Below are 26,323 nucleotides of genomic sequence, written 5' to 3'. Positions count from 1 at the left end.
TAGAGTAATCTCAGCCTATAGAAAAAATAAAAACCTCGGGGACAGGTTAGTCCACTCTGCCTTCCAGACGAAAGATTAACCTAATAAATTGGATAAATATTTGGGGAGACCCAAATATATTGTTAATGCCTTCTCGGGTCTGGGGTTCCTCGTAAGACAGAGGATCGAATTGTCCACTGTAAACTTGATCTATGGAATTAAGTGCAAATTGTGCCAAAAGATTTACATAGGAGAAACAAAGAATGCACTACAGGTCAGACTCAAACAACATCTATACCATATGGCTAAAGGTAATAAAGAGTACTGTATTGTATTTGCATTTTGGCCTACATGCAGTGGACAATTTGAGTGTTTTTGGTCTGGAGACAAATGGGAGCTGGTCCAGGACACAACGACAGGGGATGGAAAGAACTTGGATTGGGCGCCTCCAAACGATAGATCCTAAGGGCCTGAATGAAAAATATGAAAATTACCTTGGTTTATTTACCTGATGGGAGGTGTCCTCTCCGGTGCAGTGATATGGGTTATCTTCTTTCAGGGGGAAGGAAGGAGGGGGGAGGTGGTGGGGGGCCGTGGGAGAGCAGCTCATGATAAATGTTCATTTATTTAATGATTTATTTATGGATTTATTTTATATATATATGTTTTTTAAGCACTTACCATGAATATGATGGCACTTATTTTTATTATATATTTTTTATTCCTTAGTGTGGCGTGGTTTTACCTTATTTATATTTTTGTATACTTTTACAGCACTTATCTTGAGTTGAAAGCACTTACTTTTACACTTAGTGTGGTATGTTGATTCGTCCATTGTGGATTTGTCTTTGTTCGATAGCACTTATGATTGTCCTTAATACATACTTTTTATTTGTTTATTTAGTTATTGGGCGGTTCTCCTTTTTGGCCCTCCTCTTTTCGATTATTTTTCTTTCCTTTGATCCCTAACCTAAACCCCTAGTTCCTAATTCCTAATCCTAGTCCCTATACCTAAACTTAATCCATAGACCCTAATACTTAACCCTAACCCCTGGTTTCTAAATCCTAAATCCCAATCCCTATACCTAACCTTAATCCCTAGACCCCCATACCTAACTCTAACCCCTAGTTCCTAATATCCCAACCATCCCAACCCTAACCCCTAGGCCCCCATACCTAACCCTAACCCCTAGTTCCTAAATCCTAACCCTAATCCCCCACCCAACTCCTAGACCCTCATCCCTAACCCTAACCTCTAGACCCCATACCTAATCCTAATTCAACCCTGATCCTAACCCTAACCCCAACCCTAACCCTAACCCCTAGTTCCAAAATCCTAACCCTAATTCCCTGCCCTAACCTTAACCCCTAGACCCTCATACCTAACCCTAACCTCTAGACCATCATTCTGACCTTGGCCCCTGGTCTCTAATTCTTAGTACTGAATCCCTGGTTCTTAACCCAAGCTTTATTTTAAATTATGATTCTGGTTCTCTTTTATTTTATTTTTTTGTCATTAAAGTATTTTTATACATAAGTCTTACCATTTATTTTAAAGGTTTTGCCAGTGCCAGTGCACATCAGATTCGTCTGTTATTTATTAAACCTAACCCTAACCCTAACCCCTAAGCCTAACCCTAACCCAGAGAAAGGCCGCAGAATCCAAGTGCATAGCCACCCTTAGATCTCTGGCTCCACTTGGATTGAATGGCAAAATGTAAGTGTAGGTAAACTATTCATACATGTCATATTTTCACACACACAACCCTCCCAATAAACCCAGAATGGAAACAATAACAGATCACAATAGGCCAGTGAAACGCAAGGTGAAAAACCTCAAAATACAGAACTTATCATAAACCTAACCCTAACCCCTGACCCTAACCCCTGACCCTAACCCCTGACCCTAACCCCTGACCCTAACCCCAACCCCAACCCCTGGCCCGCGTGTCAATGCTGTGTAGTGCACCCATTCCCTTCCCTCCCCTTCGGCTTCCACGTGTCAGAGATGGAAGTGGATCAACCGACTCAAAACTAGAACCCTAACCCTAACCCCTAACCCCTGACCATAACCCTAAACCCTAACCCGACCCCTACCCCCAACCCTAAACCCAACCCTAACCCCCCTAAACCTAACCCCTAAACCTAACTCCCCCATTCGGCAAGCAAAGCGCAACCCTCCCCCGGTCTCTGAATTAGCTTGAAGGTATCAGATTGACCTTGTGGATTCCTTAAACAAAAACCTAACCCCAACCCCCTAACCTCTTTGGGCTAGGGGGCAGTATTTTGACGTCTGGATGAAAAGCGTGCCAAAAGTTAACTGCCTGCTACTCAGGCCCAGAAGCTAGGATATGCATATAATTGGTAGATTTGGATAGAAAACACTCTAAAGATTCTAAAACTGTTAAAATAATATATGTGAGTATAACAGAACTGAAATGGCAGGCGAAACCCCGAGGACAAACCATCCCCCCCCCCAACAACAAAAAAATCAGCCTACCACTGTTTCCAGTGGCTTTCATGTTTATTATGAGGCTAAAAGAAGAAGAGGGGGAGGAATAGGGAGAGAGACAGAGAGGGAAGCCGTCACAGCAGAGTAGAGTGGAGTCTCTGTGCGTAAGCAACACTGCACCTCCCTCTCTATACACATTCACATTGACTGGAAACCCTTTCAGAAGCTACACTACTCTACACTAAGCCTGCCTCCCTGTAACCCTAACACTTCAGAGGCTGCAGTACACAGAGCTGCGTCACATAGCTATGATGAGGGAGAGGGGGAGGGTGACAGCAAACCAGAATACATATTACAGAGAGGAAGAGAGATAGAGCGGCAGAGAGAGAGAGAGAAGGGGGGTAAGGAGAGAGATTGAGAGAGAAGGAGAATTTAAACGAATTGAGAGAGGGGGGAGGGGGACAGCCAACCACCATACATACTACAGAGAGGAAGAGAGAGAGAGAGGGGAGAGAGATAGAGGGGGGAGAGAGATAGAGGGGGAGAGAGATATAATTGAATACAATTGAGAGAGAGGGGGAGGGGGACAACCAACCACCATACATACTATAGAGAGGAGGAGGAGAGAGAGCGGCAGAGAGAGAAAAGGAGGAGAGATTGAGAGAGAGAGCGAGAGATTGAGAAAGAGAGAAAGAGGTGGTGGAGGAGAAAAAGGTGGAGGAGAGAGATTGAGAAAGAGAGAGAGATATAGGTGGTGGAGGAGAGAGAGAGAGAGAGAGGTGCAGGAGAGAGAGGTGGAGGAGAGGCAGAGAGAGAGAGAGGCAGAGGAGAGAGCAGAGCTACAGAGAGAGAGAGAGAAGCAGAAAGAGGACGAGAGGCAGAGTGAAATCATCTCTTGCAGGCATTCAGGTTTCTGTCGCCGATGGGGACAGGCAGAGTAGCGGGATACCACCAGTACCTTATCGAGGGACAGCATCACCACATACACACCCTGCTGACACATAAACACGCCACAACACTCCATAGGAGAAGCTGGTGAAGCTCGGAGGGGGAAACAAGCTTCTCTTCTCTGTGGTGTAGAGAGCTAGAAGACTGGACTAGAGCCTCTGCTACACCATCACGTCGTGCAGGAGCCTCATCCAGCTCTCCAGGATCCTCTAGCAGCAACAACCCTCATACATAGCTCTCCACTCGCAAAGCTCTCTCCATCCGACTAGCTCTCTCTCTCAAATCTCTCTTGTCAGCTCTCTCTCAACCGCTACCATGAATTTCCTGCGTCGCCGGCTGTCTGACAGCAGCTTTATAGCTAATCTTCCTAACGGCTACATGACAGACCTCCAGAGATCTGATCCTCCACCGCCTCCCCCCTCTACAGCCACCTCAGGAGTCCCAGCCACATCCCCAGGACAAGTTCCAGCACCAGCCCCCAACGCTGCCCCCCCAGCTCCAGAGTGTGGGCCCCAGCCTGCCCAGGCTGCCCCAGCCCCGGCCCCCTCTTCAGGCTCTGGGTTCTTCAGCTCTCTGACCTCCCTGAGTTCCATCACTAACGTGGTAAAACAGACAGCAGTGTCAGCTGGCTTGGTGGATCAGAACCCAGCACCCGGGCCTGGTCCTGTCTCCAAGAGATTTAAGATACTGTTGGTCATCGACGAGCAGCAGTATGTGTGGTGAGTGGACACCTGGACGGCATGACTCAACAAATCAGCTCATCCTGTTGGCTATACGAGAACAGTCAGGGTGGATTCCAGTAGGGCAGTAGGAACCTGCTTAGGGTATAGGGATAACCGCATGGATCAGAATACGCCCTCAGATTGATGTTGGAGTTGGGTTTGTTGTCATAACTGTCTTAATGTAAGTTGCTCTGAATTAGAGTGTCTGCTAAATGTCTGAAATGTAATGTCAGTTCTCATTGGTGAGCTGCAGGATCAGGTTGGATTGATTTAGGATCAGGTTGGATTGATTTAGGATCAGGTTGGATTGATTTAGGACCAGGTTGGATTGATTTAGGACCAGGTTGGATTGATTTAGGATCAGGTTGGATTGATTTAGGATCAGGTTGGACAACAGTAAAATATGACTGCACAAGATGCATCTGAGGTGTGTGAGCACTGAGCATTGACAATGATATTCTATTACATGCATACATCCTATTTCCTTTTCCCATGTTGAAATTAGTGTTTGAAGCTTGATAGTCAGACGGTTCTACTATTTCAACACACAGCTACCACTCTATTCCCCGGGAATCAACAGCACCCTGCTAGCTCTAAGAGGGATGTTAAGGATGGAGACATGTTATAGAGAGGATAGAGACATGTTATAGAGAGGATAGAGAGATGTTATAGAGAGGATAGAGAGATGTTATGTAATAGAGTGGATAGAGAGATGTTATAGAGAGGATAGAGAGATGTTATGTAATAGAGAGGATAGAGAGATGTTATAGAGAGGACAGAGAGATGTTATATTATAGAGAGGATAGAGAGATGTTATAGAGAGGATAGAGACATGTTATAGAGAGGATAGAGAGATGTTATAGAGAGGATAGAGAGATGTTATGTAATAGAGAGGATAGAGAGATGTTATGTAATAGAGTGGATAGAGAGATGTTATAGAGAGGATAGAGACATGTTATAGAGAGGATAGAGACATGTTATAGAGAGGATAGAGAGATGTTATGTAATAGAGAGGATAGAGAGATGTTATAGAGAGGATAGAGAGATGTTATGTAATAGAGAGGATAGAGAGATGTTATGTAATAGAGAGGATAGAGAGATGTTATGTAATAGAGAGGATAGAGTGATGTTATGTAATAGAGAGGATAGAGTGATGTTATAGAGAGGATAGAGTGATGTTATAGAGAGGATAGAGTTATGTTATAGAGAGGATAGAGAGATGTTATAGAGAGGATAGAGAGATGTTATGTAATAGAGAGGATAGAGAGATGTTATGTAATAGAGAGAATAGAGTGATGTTATAGAGAGGATAGAGAGATGTTATATAATAGAGAGGATAGAGAGATGTTATATTATAGAGAGGATAGAGATGTGTTATGTAATAAAGTGCATAGAGATGTTATGTAATAGAGAGGACAGAGAGATGTTATGTAATAGAGAGGATAGAGAGATGTTATGTAATAGAGAGGATAGAGAGATGTTATAGAGAGGATAGAGAGATGTTATATTATAGAGAGGATAGAGAGATGTTATGTAATAGAGAGGATAGAGAGATGTTATGTAATAGAGAGGATAGAGAGATGTTATATAATAGAGAGGATAGAGAGATGTTATATTATAGAGAGGATAGAGAGATGTTATGTAATAGAGAGGATAGAGAGATGTTATGTAATAGAGAGGATAGAGAGATGTTATGTAATAGAGAGGATAGAGAGATGTTATGTAATAGAGAGGATAGAGAGATGTTATAGAGAGGAGAGAGAGATGTTATAAAGAGCATAGAGATGTGTTATGTTATGAGGAGGATAGAGAGATGTTATGTTATACAGAGGATGTATGGAGTGATTGAAAAACGAGTTTTAATGACTCCAACCTAAGTGTTTGTAAACTTCCGACGTCAACTGTACATGATATGGTCATTATTTGAACTAGCTAGCCAGCTAATTTAGCATTAGCTAGCTTACAAGCTAGAAATGAAACAAAACTTTGTTTAGAAAGTTGCTTTTAATTGCTGGTTTGCTAGATTGACATATATTAAATACATTTTTAAACAGATAGGTTTATTGGTGTTAAAATACACCAGTTATGCCATTTTGTACCACCAGGATGCTGATGTTATGCAGCCTGTCGTTTTTGTGTTTATGATTTTTCATAACGACAAGTTTGATGTCGGACAACAATAGAATGTTAATGATGTCACCTCAACAACTGTATACAGACATCTGAATGGGCGTAGCATAAACTAGCCTTTAGTGTCGAAATCTTTGGTTGTTTAGTACACTACTGTACTCACTCTGTTTAGCAAAGGCCTCCTGTGAATCCTTAAGAGGGTGTGAACGATACTGAGTAATTGTAGACAAAGAAGAGCTCTCCACTAGGTGTACCAAATTATTCAAGGTACATTTTCTCAAAAGTAGGATTACAAGTTTAGCAACTTTCAAAGCAGAATGACTTTCCAATTGTTCCTCAACTGCAGTATATGATATACTATTTTCTAGCTCTGAGTCTCTACTTTTATCCAACATGAAGAAAAGTACAAAAAATACATAAGACCGAAACGAGCCGTTCGGTCGCATGTTGAAGCTTATTCATAGTGTTGAGGCATCCAGTGAGAAAAAACTGCAAAGGCTTGTAGGGATTCGGAATCTTCAGCCCTAATTGGAGGCCTCTATAACTTCTGTCAGACTCCATATGTTGGCAACTGCGGAATAGATCTCTGGGTCGCCCCATGGCGTATTGCTCGGTACTGCCTTCAATAGTATGTTCAAAGACACGTGCAAAGAACCTGTAGTCTAGTGGGTCGCCCTTAAACACTGGTACACTAAGAGCAACATTCACCAAGGTACCCTCAGGCCTTCCCATTGCATTCAGGTAATCGTTCAATCCATCATCTGATTCACATCATGTTACAAAGTGGAACACAGTCATATTACATGCTGAAACACAGTGAAATGTCACATCATGTTACAAAGTGGAACACAGTCATATTACATGCTGAAACACAGTGAAATGTCACATCATGTTACACCAACCTGATCTCATAGTTTCTTTTTGGAATTTGCAGTATTATGAATGAATGCCATATTATTTTTGACGCATTAATTCCATGTGGTTACAGGGTTAAAACTAAATGTCACATTATGTTACACCGTGAAACACAGTGATATGTCACATTAAGCTACACAGTGAAACACAGTGATATGTCACATTATTAAGCTACACAGTGAAACACAGTGATATGTCACATTATTAAGCTACACAGTGAAACACGGGTGATATGTGACATCATGTACCAGCTCTGTGTCCCTGTTGTTTTTCAGATCCCTCTGAAATATAAAACCATCTCTGAGTTTCATATGAAATGACAGGGAATCTATTTTAGGTATTAAAGAACGCTGATTAACAGGAGGACACAACACAATTTGGCTCTGAGCTGCAAGACCTGCTGGGTAAATAATCACATTTCCTCCTGCTAGTGAGACATAGCAGAGAGAGAGGACTCAGTGCTCTGTTCTACCTTGCTCTGTAATGCCATTGACTCTCAGTACACACACACACACACACACACACACACACACACACACACACACACACACACACACACACACACACACACACACACACACACACTGAACAGACGCTGATGGGAAGTGAAAAGAGGCCGTGGGGTTCCACTCTGTTCTGTTGCCCGGGAAACGGCTGCCTGACGCCCAGAGTGGTGACACGTGCTGCATCAGTCTGAGACAGCGTCACATGACCTCCTCAGGGCTACTCTACTCCAGTCCACTGCACCATGATGTTATCAGAGAGTGAGAGAAAAAGGGTGAGGGAGAGAGAGGGAGGGGGAGAGAGACACAGAGAGGTGGAGGGAGAGTGTGAGTGGTAGGGAGGGAAGTAGAGAGAGAAGGGTAGAGAGAGAGAGAGAGAGAGAGAGAGAGAGAGAGAGAGAAAGAGGGAGGGCGAGAAAAAAGGGAGAGAGAGCGACACCTTTGCTATAGAAATATTATCATGCGTCATTCGCATATGAAATGGTTTTTGGAGTTCCCACTGTTATGTTTCTATCTGCACCGCCATCTTTTTGGATGTATGTGTAAAACGTAATGCACAACAGAATGTCAACTGCAATATTCCTCTCCACTGCATGCTTTGGAGCAAACACACGGCATCGTCATTCTATGGTGAATAGTTAATAAATTAACATCTTTCATGCTTGGTATCAGGCAGAGAAGCCTCTACATGCAACAATTTCAAAGATTGTACTGTGTTACAGTTCATGGGTAGGCATAAGCTACAGACAGTGTTATGAAATGTAATGTCATGTAATCTTTTTTATTGTATATAACTGCCATAATGTTGCTGGACCCCAGTAAAAGTAGCTGCTGCTGCCTTAGCAGAAGATGACTGCAGAAATGTGTGAAGGTGAGAACAAAACTGTGTGAATGTGTAGGCAGAACTGTGTGAACATGTGAAGTAAGCAGTAGAACTGTAGGAAGGTGTGAAAGTGACAGCAGTACTGTATGAAGGTGACAGCAAAACTGTATGAAGGTGACAGCAAAACTGTGTGAAGATTACAGTAGATCTGTGAGAAGGTGGCAGCAGATCTGTGTGAAGGTGGCAGCAGATCTGTGTGAAGGTGGCAGCAGATCTGTGTGAAGGTGGCAGCAGATCTGTGTGAAGGTGGCAGCAGATCTGTGTGAAGGTGGCAGCAGATCTGTGTGAAGGTGGCAGCAGATCTGTGTGAAGGTCTGAAGTATACAGCAGAATTGTGTGAAGATGACAGCAGAAGTCTGTGAAAATATGAAAGTTAAAAACAGAACTATGTGAAGGTGTGAAAGTTACAGCAGACCTGTGAGGGGGGGGTGAAAGTTACAGCAGACCTGTGAGGGGGGGTGAAAGTTACAGCAGACCTGTGAGGGGGGGTGAAAGTTACAGCAGACCTGTGAGGGGGGATGAAAGTTACAGCAGACCTGTGAGGGGGGGTGAAAGTTACAGCAGACCTGTGAGGGGGAGTGAAAGTTACAGCAGACCTGTGAGGGGGGGTGAAAGTTACAGCAGACCTGTGAGGGGGAGTGAAAGTTACAGCAGACCTGTACGATGGCGCCTGACCAGAAGGCAGATGTTTTACGTGCCCCCAACTGATGTGTTTTTTTTTGTCTGCGTTGTTTGTAACTTAACCTGTTAGGGCTAGGGGGCAGTATTGACACGGCTGGATAAAAAACATACCCGATTTAATCTGGTTACCACTCCTACCCAGTAACTAGAATATGCCTATACTTATCCTCTATGGGCTAGGTGGGACGCAGGCGTCCCACCCGTGGTGCACTCCATCAACAGCAGGTGCATTTCAAGAGCGGCAAATTTGAATCCAAATAAATGTCAAAATTCAAATTTTTCAAACATACAACTATTTTACACCCTTTGAAAGATAAACATCTCCTTAATCTAACCACGTTTTACGATTTCAAAAAGGTTTTACGGCGAAAGCATAAATTTAGAGTATGTTAGGACAGTACATTTACAAGAGTTGTGTGTAATGTTTTGTCAATTCAAAGACAGGGTCACCAAAACCATAAAACCAGCTAAAATGATGCACTAACCTTTTACAATCTCCATCAGATGACACTCCTAGGACATTATGTTAGACAATGCATGCATTTTTAGTTCTATCAAGTTCATATTTATATCCAAAAACAGCGTTTTACTATGGCATTGATGTTGAGGAAATCGTTTCCCTCCAATAACCGGCAGTCAAGTCAGCATCACAAATTAAATAATTAAAATTAGAAAACATTGGTAAAATATTATATTGTCATTTAAAGAATTATAGATTTACATCTCTTGAACGCAATCAACATGCCAGATTTAAAAATAACCTTACTGGGAAATCACACTTTGCAATAATCTGAGCACTGCGCCCAGAAAAATACGCGTTGCGATACAGACTAGTCGTCATGTTGGGGAGATCTAAAATCGAAAATACTATGTAAATAATCCATTACCTTTGATTCTCTTCATCAGATGTCACTTCCAGGTATCACAGGTCCATAACGAATGTAGTTTTGTTCAAAAAAGCTCATCATATATGTCCAAAAATCTCCGTCTTGTTAGCACATGATCTAAGCCCGCCGGACTTCTCGTCATGAACGAGGGGAAAAAATATATTTACGTTCGTTCAAACATGTCAAACGTTGTATAGCATAAATCATTAGGGCCTTTTTTAACCAGAACATGAATAATATTCAAGGTGGACGAATGCATACTCTTTTATAACGTATTGGAACGAGGGTACCCAACATGAACTCGCGCGCCAGGTGTCTAATGGGCCATCATCGTTCCATGGCTCTTGTTCGGTCAGATCTCCCTCCAGAAGACTCAAAACACTTTGTAAAGGCTGGTGACATCTAGTGGAAGCAATAGGAAGTGCCAAAATATTCCTAAGCCCCTGTGTTTTTCAATGGCATAGGTTTAAAGGTAATACAACACATCAGGTATCCACTTCCTGTCAGAAAATGTCTCAGGGTTTTGCCTGCCAAATGAGTTCTGTTATACTCACAGACACCATTCAAACAGTTTTAGAAACTTTAGAGTGTTTTCTATCCATATATAATAAGTATATGCATATTCTAGTTACTGGGTAGGATTAGTAACCAGATTAAATCGGGTACATTTTTTTTATCCAGCCGTGCAAATACTGCCCCCTAGCCCTAACAGGTTATTACATATGGATAGAAAACACCCTAAAGTTTCTAAAACTGTTTGAATGGTGTCTGTGAGTATAACAGAACTCAAATGGCAGGTCAAAACCTGAGAGATTCCTTTACAGGAAGTGGCCTGTCTGACCATTTCTTGAACTTCTTTTCCATCTCTATCTTTTACTAAGGATCTCTGCTCTAACGTGACACTTCCTACGTCGTCCATAGGCGCTCAGAGCCCGGGAAAAACCTGAATGTCGTCATCCCAGCCCCAGGCTGAAACACATTATCCCTTTCTCAAGTGGCCGATCAAGGGACTCTGGGCTTATGCGCGTGACCCGACCGCCCCCGCCTTTGTGATTTTTTCCTCTGTTTGCCGTAAAGGAGATTCCCTGTCGGAATATTATCGCTTTTCTACGAGAAAAATGGCGTAAAAATTGATTTTAAACAGCGGTTGACATGCTTCGAAGTACGGTAATGGAATATTTAGAATTTTTTTGTCACGAATTGCGCCATGCGCGAGGCCCTTCTTTACCATTTCGCATAGTGTCTGGAACGCACGAACAAAACGCCGCTATTCGGATATAACGATGGATTATTTTGGACCAAACCAACATTTGTTATTGAAGTAGCAGTCCTGGGAGTGCATTCTGACGAAGACAACAAAAGGTAATCAAACTTTTATAATAGTAAATATGATTATGGTGAGTGCTAAACTTGCCGGGTGTCTAAATAGCTAGCCCGTGATGCCTGGGCTATGTACTTAGAATATTGCAAAATGTGCTTTCACCAAAAAGCTATTTTAAAATCGGACATATCGAGTGCATAGAGGAGGTCTGTATCTATAATTCATAAAATAATTGTTATGCTTTTTGTGAACGTTTATCGTGAGTAATTTAGTAAAATGTTAGCGAATTCCCCGGAGGTTTGCGGGGGGTATGCTAGTTCTGAACGTCACATGCTAATGTAAAAAGCTGTTTTTTGATATAAATATGAACTTGATTGAACAAAACATGCATGTATTGTATAACATAATGTCCTAGGGTTGTCATCTGATGAAGATCATCAAAGGTTAGTGCTGCATTTAGCTGTCTTCTGGGTTTTTGTGACATTATATGCTAGCTTGAAAAATGGGTGTCTGATTATTTCTGGCTTGGTACTCTGCTGACATAATCTAATGTTTTGCTTTCGTTGTAAAGCCTTTTTGAAATCGGACAGTGTGGTTAGATTAACGAGAGTCTTGTCTTTAAATAGCTGTAAAATAGTCATATGTTTGAGAAATTGAAGTAATAGGATTTTTAAGGTTTTGAAAATCGCGCCACAGGCTTCAAGTGGCTGTTACGTAGGTGGGACGAATTCGTCCCGCCTAGCCCAGAGAGGTTAATTTTTTACTTATTTTGTACATAATGTTGCCGCTAGCATCTCTTATGACCGAAAATAACTTCTAAAACATCAGGACTGCGATTACTCGAACTGGCAGAATCCTTTTTCTTCTTCCACGACAGTGACGAGCCCGAGGATATACGGCTCACTCGGGAACAGGCCCCGACCCCAGTGATCTGCGTGAAGAGGAGGCGGAGAAGGAGGGGCCGGAGAGCGGGCTGCCTTCTGAGAAGTCGGAGGCGATCGAATAAACCCCCACTCCCCTCAATTCTGCGAGCAAACATGCAATCTTTGGACAATAAAATTGACGAGTTACTGGGAAGATTAAACTACCCACGGGACATTAAACACTAACATCTTATGCTTCATGGATTCGTGGCTGAACGACGACAATATCAACATACAGCTGGCTGGTTATACGATGTACCTGCAGGATAGAACAGCGGCGTCTGGTAAGACAAGGTGCGGCAGTCTATGTATTTTTGTAAATAACAGCTGGTGCATGATATCTAAGTAAATCTCAAGCTATTGCTCGCTTGAGGTTGAGTATATCATGATAAGCTGTAGACCACACTACCTACCGAGAGAGTTCTCATCTGTATTCTTCGTAGCTGTTTACATACCACCTCAGTCAGAGGTTGGCACTAAGACAGCATTGAATGAGCTGTATTCCGCCATAAGCAAACAAGAAAAATGGTCACCCAGAGGCGGCGCTCCTAGTAGCCGGGGACTTTAACCTCTATGGGCTAGGCGGGACGAATTCGTCCCACCTACGTAACAGCCAGTTGAAGCCAGTGGCGCGATTTTCAAATACCTTAAAAATCCTATTACTTCAATTTCTCAAACATATGACTATTTTACAGCTATTTAAAGACAAGACTCTCGTTAATCTAAGCACACTGTCCGATTTCAAAAAGGCTTTACAACGAAAGCAAAACATTAGATTATGTCAGCAGAGTACCCAGCCAGAAATAATCAGACACCCATTTTTCAAGCTAGCATATAATGTCACAAAAAACCCAGAAGACAGCTAAATGCAGCACTAACCTTTGATGATCTTCATCAGATGACAACCCTAGGACATTATGTTATACAATACATGCATGTTTTGTTCAATCAAGTTCATATTTATATCAAAAACCAGCTTTTTACATTAGCATGTGACGTTCAGAACTAGCATACCCCCCGCAAACTTCCGGGGAATTTACTCACAATTTACTAAATTACTCACGATAAACGTTAACAAAAAGCATAACAATTATTTTAAGAATTATAGATACAGAACTCCTCTATGCACTCGATATGTCCGATTTTAAAATAGCTTTTTGGTGAAAGCACATTTTGCAATATTCTAAGTACATAGCCCAGCCATCACGGGCTAGCTATTTAGACACCCGGCAAGTTTAGCCTTCACCAAAATCAGATTTACTATAAAAAAAAATGTATTACCTTTGTTGTCTTCGTCAGAATGCACTCCCAGGACTTCTACTTCAATAACAAATGTTGGTTTGGTCCCAAATAATCCATCGTTATATCCAAATAGCGGCGTTTTGTTCGTGCGTTCCAGACACTATCCGAAATGGTAAATCAGGGTTACGAGCATGGCGCATTCGTGACAAAAAAATTCTAAATATTCCATTACCGTACTTCGAAGCATGTCAACCGCTGTTTAAAATCAATTTTTATGCAATTTCTCTCGTAAAAAAGCGATAATATTCCGACCGGGAATCTCCTTTTCGGTAAACAGAGGAAAAAACAGAAAGACGGGGGCAGCCAGTGCACGCGCCTAAGCCCACTGTCCCTTGATCGGCCACTTGAGAAAGGCGATAATGTGTTTCAGCTTGGGGCTGGAATGACGACATTCAGGTTTTTCCCGGGCTCTGAGAGCCTATTGGAGCCGTGGGAAGTGTCACGTTACCGCAGAGATCCTAAGTTTTGGAAAGAGATGTCAAAGAAAGCCAATAAATGGTCAGACAGGCCACTTCCTGTAAAGGAATCTCTCAGGTTTTGACCTGCCATTTGAGTTCTGTTATACTCACAGACACCATTCAAACAGTTTTAGAAACTTTGGAGTGTTTTCTATTCAAAGGCAATAATTATATGCATATTCTAGTTACTGGGCAGGAGTAGTAACCAGATTAAATCGGGTACGTTTTTTATCCGGCCGTGTCAATACTGCCCCCTACCCCCAACAGGTTAACCTGCATAAATGACTTCCGACCCATAGCACTCACATCTGTAGCCATGAAGTGCTTTGAAAGGCTGGTCATGGCTCACAACACCATGATCCCAGAAACCCTAGACCAACTCTAATTTGCATACCGCCCCAACAGATGATGCAATCTCTATTGCACTCCACACTGCCCATTCCCACCTGGACAAAAGGAACACCTATGTGAGAATGCTATACATTGACTACAAGTCAGCGTTCAACACCATAGTGCCGTCAAAGCTCATCAATAAGCTAAGGACCCTGGGACTAAACACCTCCCTCTGCAACTGGATCCTGGACTTCCTGACGGGCCGCCCCCAGGTGGTAAGGGTAGGTAATAATAACACATCCGCCATGCTGATCCTCAACACAGGGGCCCCTCGAGGGTGCGTGCTCAGCCCCCTCCTGTACTCCCTGTTCACTCATGACCAGGCATGACTCCAACTCCATCCTTAAATTTGCCGATGACACAACAGTGGTAGGCCTGATCACCGACAACAACGAGACAGCCTATAGGGAGGAGGTCAGAGACCTGGCCATGTGGTACAAGGACAACAACCTCTCCCTCAACGTGATCAAGACAAAGGAGATGATTGTGGACTACAGGAAAAAGAAGACTGAGCACGCCCCCATTCTCATCGACGGGCTGCAGTGGAGCAAGTTAAGAGCTTCAAGATCCTTGGTGTCCACATCACCAACAAACTAACCAAGCACACCAAGACAGTCGTGAAGTGGGCACAACAAAACCTATCCCCCCTCAGGAGACTGAAAAGATTTGGCATGGGTCCTCAGATCCTCAAAAGGTTTTACAGCTGCACCATCGATAGCATCCTGACTGGTTGCATCACTGCCTGGTACGGCATCTGCTTGGCCTCCGACCACAAGGCACTACAGAGGGTAGTGCGAACGGCCCAGTACATCACTATAGGGCAAAGATTTCTGCTATCCAGGACCTCTATACCAGGCGGTGTCAGAGGAAGGCCACCGTAGTCATAGACTGTTCTCTCTGCTACTGCATTTCAAGCGGTACCGGAGAGCCAAGTCTAGGTCCATGACGCTTCTAAACAGCTTTTACCCCCAAGCCACAGGATTCTTGAACATCTGGTAAAATGGCTACCCAGACTATTTGCATCCCCCCCTCCCCTCATCACTGCCACTCTCTGTTGTCATCTATGCATAGTCACTTTAATAACTCTACCTACAAGTACATACTACCTCAACTAACCGGTTTCCCCGCACTAACTCTGTACCGGCACCCTCCTGTATCTATTGTTATTTTTTACTGCTGCTCTTTAATTACTTGTTTCTTTTATTCTTATCTGTATTTTTTTTAAACTGCACTGTTGGTTATGGGCTCGTAAGTAAGCATTTCACTGTGAGGTCTACACCTGTTGTATTCGGTGCATGTGACTAATACAATTTGATTTGAAGGTGACAGCAAAACTATGTGAAAGTGACAGCAGACTTTGTGAAGTTGTCTGTAGAAGTGTGTGAAGTTGTCTGTAGAAGTGTGTGAAGGTGACTGCAGAACTGTGTGAAGGTGACTGCAGAACTGTGTGAAGGTGACTGCAGAACTGTGTGAAGGTGACAGCAGAACTGTGTGAAGGTAGCAGCAGAACTGTGTGAAGGTGACAGCAGAACTGTGTGAAGGTATTCTTGTATTTATTAAGGATCACCATACTCTTCCTGGGGTCCAGCAACATTAAGGCAGTTATGCACAAGTTACAGTATTACATGACAAGACATTTCATAACACTTTACCCAATACATTTAGTGTGTTCCCTCAGTCCACTACCACATAATTACAATACAACATACATGTGTAAGCGCCTGTAAAGTGCGTGCCTTATAATGTGTATGTGTGTCTCTTCACAGTCCCCACTGTTCTATAAGGTGTATTTTTATCAGTTTTTTTAAATCTGATTCTACTGTTTGCATCAGTTACCTGATGTGGAATAGAGTTCCATGTAGCTATGGCTCTATGTTGTAATGTGTGCCTCTAATTGTCTGTTCTGGACTTGGGGACTGTGAAGAGACCTCTGGTGGCATGTCTTGTGGGGTATGCATGGGTGTCTGAGCTGTGTGCCAGTAGTTTAGACAGACAGCTCGGTTTATTTAACATGTCAATACCTCTCATAAATACAAGTAGTGATGAAGTCAATCCATATTATTAATGTTGGCTCTCCGTGTACATTTAAGGGCCAGCCGTGCTGCCCTGTTCTGAGCCAGCCGTGTTGCCCTGTTCTGAGCCAGCCGTGCTGCCCTGTTCTGAGCCAGCCGTGCTGCCCTGTTCTGAGCCAGCCGTGCTGCCCTGTTCTGCGCCAGCCGTGCTGCCCTATTCTGAGCCAGCCGTGCTGCCCTGTTCTGAGCCAGCCGTGCTGCCCTGTTCTGAGCCAGCCGTGCTGCCCTATTCTGAGCCTGCCGTGCTGCCCTCTTCTGAGCCAGCCGTGCTGCCCTGTTCTGAACCAGCCGTGCTGCCCTGTTCTGAGCCAGCCGTGCTGCCCTGTTCTGAGCCAGCCGTGCTGCCCTGTTCTCAGCCAGCCGTGCTGCCCTGTTCTGAGCCAGCCGTGATATATTAACCATTGTCACGTCCTAGATGGAGGAAGATATACCCCCTTCCCCTGAAACACCCACAACATGGTCCCCCGTATTGACCATATTCCCAAGCATCTCCGTGCAGTCAGACCTTTGATTTTGTGCCACCAGGCCCACAATAATATACCCCCTCTCTGAGTGTGACCCCCTCCCCATGGGTTAATGCAGCTAGTGTTGCCAGCACTGCCACTGCCTGGGTCGGGGAACCCCACCGGAATCCCCACCGGCTAGGTACAAGGTCGTCAAGGTTCTCATTTGCAGTTTGGAGAATTTCCTTGTATATTATGCTCTCCCTTCAGGGGGCTTTGGCTTTGCAGGACCAACCCTGCCAAGCAGGCTCAGAACCACTACAGGACCAACCCTGCCAAGCAGGCTCAGAACCACTGCAGGACCAACCCTGCCAAGCAGGCTCAGAACCACTACAGGACCAACCCTGCCAAGCGGGCTCAGAATCTAGAGGGGGCAGTGCTGCTCTAGGTCTCTGACTGCATTTTGGCTGAATACAGACCGCTTACAGCAGGCCCATAAAACAGTTAGGGACTTCTCCTTAGTATCTGGGTCATTCAGATGGGTGTCTAGGGTATAGGGTTGTGGACTGTTCCATCAATATAGGACTATAAATAAATAAATTAGATGTATAATTTTTTTTTTTTAAATGTAGTTCCCCGTGATAGGACAATAAATGAGATGTATAATTTATTTTTTTAAATGTAGTTACCCATGATAGGACAATAAATTAGATGTATAATTTATTTTTTTAAATGTAGTTCCCCGTGATAGGACAATAAATGAGATGTATAATTTATTTGAAAACACTGTTCCACCATGATAGGACAATAAATAAATAAGATGTATAATTCATTATAAATGTATATCCCTCACATGCACAACACTGAAAGCTCTCTCACGACCCCCACTCACAGAAATACATTGGTTCAGGGATATGCAACCATTTCATTACTCACTCAACGCCACACTTTCTCAAACACCACACCATCCATCTCAAAACATACACACATAGTCTTCTGTTTTTATCTCCACCATGTTGAATTTGTGCCTTTGTGTTCCAATTAGTTATATTTGAATGTTTGTTGTGTTATTACAATCCATAACAGGGAATGAATTGTGTATTTCATTATTTGCCGCCTCTATGAGAACTTTGTAATAAAAAAAAAGCCATGGAGTAGTCTGTCTCCCAATAGTTTTGTCACAAAAACGGTTGTTTTAAATGGCAGACGGAAGGGTGGGTGCTGCGGCAGGTGCCGCTTCTCATACAAATGCTGTTATTTTATCTAAAACATCAGGTGTTCGCCGACTCCAGCTAAGTAACTCATGCAAAGATTTAAAGCGCAATGATGTGTTTTATCTCCAGTACATTGCCATGATTGTCAGTTATGTAGCTGCTCTACTGATAATCTCAGTGTGTCCTTGCTGGGATGACGCAATCAATCTACTGCCGGAGAATATCAACACCAAACACATTGGTTCACCGTTCCACGGGAGCGGACTATACACAGCATACCATAATGTTCTGAATAATGGCCAAGTATACCTCGCTTCCTATTCCACTGACCTGCTTAGGCATAACAAACACAAGTCCAACATTTATCGGAAACTGTTAAACTACCTGTTCACTACCCTCCTGCTCTCCGGGGATGTGCAACTCAATCCTGGGCCTAACATCACCGAGCCAGCGATACTCACTGAAGTGGTAAGCAGTGGACTGATCCGTCCACTGATCGTCGCTACTGTGGAAGTGGGTGAGTGCTATCGTCCCATGGTTTCTCTCGATTCACCCAGCTCCAGGATAGATTTGGACTCTTCAAACATACCCAAGTCGCTATATGCGACCCCTGACTTTGCTTCTGGTACGCAAGCTGTTTTAAGTAGTTCCCCACATCCAGTGCAAGCGGGAGGGATAGATAATTGCACTACCAAACTGCCCCTAATCAAAACGAAACAAAACGGCCTTAACCCAGCCGTCAGAAAACACAGAAAATCTAACTTTTTTTCAATGTGTCAATCACTCTCGAGTCATTTGGGACCCACGAGCTAAACCCAAGGGACTACTAGGGGGACACTTGAACATTCGTAGTGTCGTTCCAAAAAGTGATCAAATTCAACATCTTCTCACAGACTCCAACCTTGACTTCCTCTGCCTTTCAGAGACATGGCTCCATAAAAACTCTCCATATGCTGCTTTGATTGTGCCTGGCGACAATGTTTTCAGGAGAGACAGGATTGGAAGAGGAGGGGGTCTGATGATTTACATTAAAGAACATATCCGATGTAAACAAATTTAGTGGTCATGTGATAATGAACTAGAATGTATTGGCCTGAACGTTACTGTCTCCCCAAATGTCTTTTACCCTTATTGGAATGTATAGACCACCTTCCACCAAAAGTGTGTTTTTTGATCAGTTTAATAACATGCTTAGGGAATGTGATTTTGGGAAAGAGGTCATCTTAATGGGAGATTTTAATATTAATTATGAAGACAAGTCTTGTAGGAAAACCCTCAAATGGATCACTAATACCTTTGACCTTACACAGCTAGTTAAAGGGCCAACCAGGGTGACTTGTTGCTCTAAAACACAGATTGATTTGGTGCTCAGCAATAAACCAGAAAGAGTGACTAAATCATTCAATATGGTTACTGGGCTGTCTGATCATAATCTGGAAACCGATGAAAGAACGAGAATATACTCTAAAAACAGCCCTAAAATCTAAATTAGAGCATGACAGACGTAGGTTTACCATGTTGAAAATAAGGTGATGAAAGAAATCAGGCAGGCCAAGGCAAACTTTTTTATTAACATAATTGGTGAGGCAAAGGGAAATTCTAAATTGATCTGGGAGAATCTAAAAAAGTTAACAGGGAAAGACCATAGTAACACTGCAAAAAGACTAGAAATCATGGTGAATAACAATATAACACTCGATGCAGTAGAAATAGCAATAGCCTTCAATTCCTACTTTATTGACTCTGTCAGGGTACTGACACAGAACCCCTCCACTGGTTTCTTGGGCTCAGTGCTAGTAAATTACGCTCAACCTGTCTTCATCATAAGGGAGGTTTCTGAGTCAAAGGTGAACAAGGTGATTAGCTCACTAAAGAACTCTAAATCCAAAGATGTGTTTGGGCTGGACTCTACCTTTCTTAAAAACTACAAAGAGTCACTCATTGGCCCCATTACTAAGGTCACCAACACATCTATTGGTCAGGGGGTGTTTCCAAGGGTATGGAAGTTTGCCATAATAACGACCATCTTTAAATCGGGTGACCCTGACGTGAGTAACTACAGGCCCATTAGTATACTACCTGTGGTGACGAAGGTTGTTGGAAAGTGTGTAGCAGAACAACTGATTTCCCACCTCAACAACAGCCCCTTCACATTACACTCCATGCAGTTTGGCTTCAGAGCGAAACACTCCACAGAAACGGCCGACTGCTTTCTTCTGGAAAATGTGAAGTCCAAGATGGACAAAGGGGGCGTTGTTGGGGCTGTGTTTCTGGACCTAAGGAAGGCTTTTGATACTGTTAACCATGAGGTTCTCATCACAAAATTGTCCAAGTTCAACTTTTCCCCCGATGCCTTGAGATGGATGAAATCATACCTCGAAGGCAAAACTCAATGTGTCAGAGTAAGCAATGAGCTGTTGCCCACCCTTAGCTATGATGTGGGCGTGCCCCAAGGGTCAATACTGGGGCCCCTCCTGTTCAGCCTGTACATTAATGATCTGCCCTCTGTCTGTACTGGGTCTGAAGTTCAAATGTATGCAGATGATAGTGATATATGTGCATGCAAAGAACAAACAACAAGCTGCATAAGAACTCACTACTGTAATGGTCCAGGTTACAAAGTGGCTCAGTGACTCGTGTTTGCATCTCAATGTGAAAAAAACTCTCTGCATGTTCTTCAGAAAGAGGGCAACAGATGCTACTGAGCCAGATGTCTATGTATCAGGGGAGAAGCTCCAGGTGGTATCTGATTTTAAGTACCTTGGCATCATACTTGATTCTAACCTCTCTTTTTAAAATCAGGTGAAAAAGGTAACTCAAATAACCAAATTCAACCTAGCTAATTTCCAATTTATACGAAATTGTTTGACTACAGAGGTAAAAAAACTGGACTTCAAATCTGTGATACTCCCCCACTTAACATACTGCTTGACTAGTTGGGCCCAAGCTTGCTGTACAACATTAAAACCCATTCAGTCTGTCTACAAAACAGGCTTTCAAAGTGCTTGATAGGAAGCACAATAGCCATCACTGTTACATCCTCAGAAAGCATGAGCTCCTGAGTTGGGAAAATCTTGTGCAATACACCGACGCATGTCTTGTATTCAAGATCCTAAATGGCCTGGCTCCCCCTCCACTCAGTACTTTGTTAAACAGAAAACCCAAACATATGGCAGCAGACCCACAAGGTCTGCCATGAGGTGACTGTATAGTTCCCTTAAGGAAACTATACCAGATTCTCTCTCATGGATCTAGTCTGTATGTCAAGTAAGGCTTCTCTCAGAACGATGTTCTCCTTTTTAAGTTCATTAACTTCGGTTTCAATCTGATTGGCCGCCCCTTTCAGCTTGTGTCTTTCTCCAATGTAGCAGCTTTTTCATCACTCATCTCGAGGCCTTCAACTCTTTTATACCTTACTGACTAGTTCAAGTATACCCAGTTTGTCATTTATTGATTTTAACAGATCGGTTTTGACCTTTACCTTTCCCGGTGATTAAAATAATAAATCTTTCTTGACCTGGAGGCCTGCTTTAGTTTTTGCTTGTAAGCAGGAATAAGGAGGATAGAGTTAAGGTCAGATTTTCCAAATGGAGGGCGAGGGAGAGCTTTCTACGCGTCTCTGTGTGGAGCAAAGGTGGTCTAGATTTTTTTTTACCTCTGGTTACACATGTAACGTGCTGGTAGAAATGAGGAAGAATGGATTTAAGTTTCCCTGCATTAAAGTCCCCCGGCCGCTAGGAGCGCCACACCTAGATCAGCATTTTCTTGTTTGCTTATGGCCTTATACAGCTCATTGTGTGCGGACTTAGTGCCAGCGTCGGTTTGTCGTGGTAAATAGAGAGCTATGAAAAATATAGATGAAAACTCTTGGTAAATAGTGTGGTCTACAGAGATACTCTACCTCAGGCCAGCAAAGCCTTGAGACTTCATTAATGTTAGATTTCATGCACCAGCTGTTACTGACAAAGACAGACTGCCACCCCTTACCGGAGGCATCCGTTCTAGCTTGCCGATGCACGGAAAACCCAGCCAGCTGTATGTTATCCATGTCATCGTTCAGCCATGACTCGGTGAAACATAAGATATTAGTTTAATGTCCCGTTGGTAGGATAGTCTTGATCGGAGCTCATCCAGTTTATTATCCAATGATTGCATGTTGGCTAATAGGACTGATGGTAGAGGCAGGTTACTCACTTGCCATTGGATTCTTACAAGGCACCCCAACCTACGACCCCTATATCTCCATCTCTTCTTCATGCGATTTACAGGGATTTGGGCCTTGTCCGGTGTCTGAAGTAATTCCTTCACGTCCGACTCCTTAAAGACAAAAATCTTTGTCCAGTACGAGGTGAGAAATCACTGTTCTGATATCCAGAAGCTCTTTTCGGTCATAAGAGACGGTGGCAGAAACATTATGTACTGTCACGTCCTGACCAGCAGATGGAGCTATTGTATTAGTTTTGGGGTCAGGACGTGGCAGTTTTGTGTGTGTGAATGTTTGTTGGTGATTGGGACTTCCAATTGAAGGCAGGTGTGTTGAGTTGCCTTTGATTGGAAGTCCTATATAGGTGTGTGTGTTTTTCTTTGGGGTTGTGGGTAGTTGTTTTTGCACTGCGTTTGCAGAGCCTGTAAAACTGTTGCTGTCGTCATCTTTATTGTTTTGGCAGTGAATACTTTACTCCTTTTTTTAAAATTAAAACCATGAGTATTCACATTCTCGCTGCGCCTTGGTCCTCTTCTCTCCAGTACGACATTTTCCATGACGAGTACGACATTTTCTGTGACATGTACAAAATTACAAATAACATGAAAAAGAGCTACATACAGTATACAAGTATGTGGACACCTGTTTGTTCAGATTCAGAAAACGTGAATGTCCTCAGAGGCAATTCATCTTGCAGCAGTCATAAAACATAACATCTAAAAATGTAAAATAAACAGCATATGACATTTACAAACAAATAGGCAGGGTAAGTGCAGTTTCATAGTACAAGTGCTAAGTGCAGTTAGTCCAACATTTGTTAAGTTGCTTTCGGAATAAAAAAGAGAATTTGGCCAAATGTTTTACCTTAGATAGTCTGTACCTGCATCCAGAGGGAAGGAGCTGGAATTCAGAGTGGAAGGGAAGAGTCAACTGCTATTTTATTTGCCAGATGGAGGTCTCTGCCCAGGTAGAGAGAGATGGAGGGCTCTGCCCAGGTAGAGAGATGGAGGGCTCTGCCCAGGTAGAGAGATGGAGGGCTCTGCACAGGTAGAGAGATGGAGGGCTCTGCGCAGGTAGAGAGAGATGGAGGGCTCTGACCAGGTAGAGAGATGGAGGGCTCTGCCCAGGTAGAGAGATGGAGGGCTCTGCCCAGGTAGAGAGATGGAGGGCTCTGCCCAGGTAGAGAGATGGAGGGCTCTGACCAGGTAGAGAGATGGAGGGCTCTGACCAGGTAGAGAGATGGAGGGCTCTGCGCAGGTAGAGAGAGATGGAGGGCTCTGCGCAGGTAGAGAGAGATGGAGGGCTCTGACCAGGTAAAGAGATGGCGGGCTCTGCGCAGGTAAAGAGATGGCGGGCTCTGCGCAGGTAGAGAGAGATGGAGGGCTTTGCCCAGGTAGAGAGATGGAGGGCTCTGCCCAGGTAGAGAGAGATGGAGGGCTCTGACCAGGTAGAGAGATGGAGGGCTCTGCCCAGGTAGAGAGATGGAGGGCTCTGCCCAGGTAGAGAGAGATGGAGGGCTCTGACCAGGTAGAGAGATGGAGGGCTCTGCCCAGGTAGAGAGAGATGGAGGGCTCTGCCCAGGTAGAGAGATGGAGGGCTCTGCCCAGGTAGAGAGAGATGGAGGGCTCTGCCCAGGTAGAGAGATGTCGGGAAGCAAGTTCAGGGAGTGTTTTAATAAATAAACGCAACATAACGCAAAACAAGAAACACACAGACATGAAACAGAAACAATGACACCTGGGTAAGGAACCAAAGGGAGTTATTTATATATATATAACACTGCTCAAAAAAATAAAGGGAACACTTAAACAACACAATGTAACTCCAAGTCAATCACACTTCTGTGAAATCAAACTGTCCACTTAGGAAGCAACACTGATTGACAATAAATTTCACATGCTGTTGTGCAAATGGAATAGACAACAGGTGGAAATGATAGGCAATTAGCAAGACACCCCCAATAAAGGAGTGGTTCGGCAGGTGGTGACCACAGACCACTTCTCAGTTCCTATGCTTCCTGGCTGATGTTTTGATCTTTCACTCTAGTGGTAGCATGAGACGGAGTCTACAACCCACACAAGTGGCTCAGGTAGTGCAGCTCATCCAGGATGGCACATCAATGCGAGCTGTGGCAAGAAGGTTTGCTGTGTCTGTCAGCGTAGTGTCCAGAGCATGGAGGCGCTACCAGGAGACAGGCCAGTACATCAGGAGATGTGGAGGAGGCCGTAGGAGGGCAACAACCCAGCAGCAGGACCGCTACCTCCGCCTTTGTGCAAGGAGGAGCAGGAGGAGCACTGCCAGAGCCCTGCAAAATGACCTCCAGCAGGCCACAAATGTGCATGTGTCTGCTCAAACGGTCAGAAACAGACTCCATGAGGGTGGTATGAGGGCCCGACATCCACAGGTGGGGGTTGTGCTTACAGCCCAACACCGTGCAGGACGTTTGGCATTTGCCAGAGAACACCAAGATTGGCAAATTCGCCACTGGCGCCCTGTGCTCTTCACAGATGACGCAGGTTCACACTGAGCACGTGACAGACGTGACAGGGTCTGGAGATGCCGTGGAGAACGTTCTGCTACCTGCAACATCCTCCAGCATGACCGTTTTGGTGGTAGGTCAGTCATGGTGTGGGGTGGCATTTCTTTGGGGGGCCGCACAACCCTCCATGTGCTCGCCAGAGGTAGCCTGACTGCCATTAGGTACCGAGATGAGATCCTCAGACCCCTTGTGAGACCATATGCTGGTGCAGTTGGCCCTGGTTTCCTCCTAATGCAAGACAATGCTAGACCTCATGTGGCTGGAGTGTGTCAGCAGTTCCTGCAAGAGGAAGGCATTGATGCTATGGACTGGCCCGCCCGTTCCCCAGACCTGAATCCAATTGAGCACATCTGGGACATCATGTCTCGATCCATCCACCAATGCCACGTTGCACCACAGACTGTCCAGGAGTTGGCGGATGCTTTAGTCCAGGTCTGGGAGGAGATCCCTCAGGAGACCAACCGCCACCTCATCAGGAGCATGCCCAGGCGTTGTAGGGAGGTCATATAGGAACGTGGAGGCCACACACACTACTGAGCCTCATTTTGACTTGTTTTAAGGACATTACGTCAAAGTTGGATCAGCCTGTAGTGTGGTTTTCCACTTTATTTTTGAGTGTGACTCCAAATCCAGACCTCCATGGGTTGATAAATTGGATTTCCATTGATTATTTTTGTGGGATTTTGTTGTCAGCACATTCAATTATGTAAAGAAAAAAGTATTTAATAAGATTATTTCATTCATTCAGATCTAGGATCTGTTATTTTAGTGTTCCCTTTATTTTTTTGAGCAGTATATATATATATATATAGGGAAGGTAATCAGGGAAGTGATGGAGTCCAGGTGAGTCTGACGACACGCAGGTGCGCGTAATGACGGTGACAGGTGTGCTCCATAATGAGAGGCCTGGTGACCTAGAGGCTAGAGGGAGCATACGTGACACTAGCTATCTTGCCCAACCTATTTTTCTGTGCAACCTTGATATTCCCAAACCAGCAGGTCAAGCAGTAGGACAGAATGCTCTCAATTAATGATTTATAAAAGAGAACCATGATGGTTAAATCATCATTAACCTCTATGGGCTAGGTGGGACGCTAGCGTCCCACCCGTGGTGCACTCCATCAACAGCAGGTGCATTTCAAGAGCGGCAAATTTGAATCCAAATAAATGTCAAAATTCAAATTTTTCAAACATACAACTTTTTTACACCCTTTGAAAGATAAACATCTCCTTAATCTAACCACGTTTTACGATTTCAAAAAGGTTTTACGGCGAAAGCATAAATTTAGAGTATGTTAGGACAGTACATTTACAAGAGTTGTGTGTAATGTTTTGTCAATTCAAAGACAGGGTC

At 43.8% G+C, this 26,323-nt stretch overlaps 1 protein-coding gene across 1 annotated transcript in view; it reads left to right on the top strand.

The window, feature by feature from the left end:
• The first annotated feature begins 2,802 nt into the window (after positions 1–2,802).
• LOC106566274 (synapsin-2) overlaps positions 2,803–26,323 on the top strand; it is a 223,019-nt gene continuing 199,498 nt past the window's right edge. The window contains exon 1 of the mRNA XM_045692010.1: positions 2,803–4,098. Coding sequence (XP_045547966.1) covers positions 3,695–4,098 — 404 coding nt within the window. The 5' untranslated portion in view covers positions 2,803–3,694. The remainder of the gene's footprint in view (positions 4,099–26,323) is intronic.

The sequence above is a fragment of the Salmo salar genome, chromosome ssa12, assembly GCF_905237065.1.
Source record: "Salmo salar chromosome ssa12, Ssal_v3.1, whole genome shotgun sequence".
Lineage (NCBI taxonomy): Eukaryota > Metazoa > Chordata > Actinopteri > Salmoniformes > Salmonidae > Salmo > Salmo salar.
Note: the sequence above shows the minus strand (reverse complement) of the source record. Positions and strands in the feature narration are given on the sequence as shown.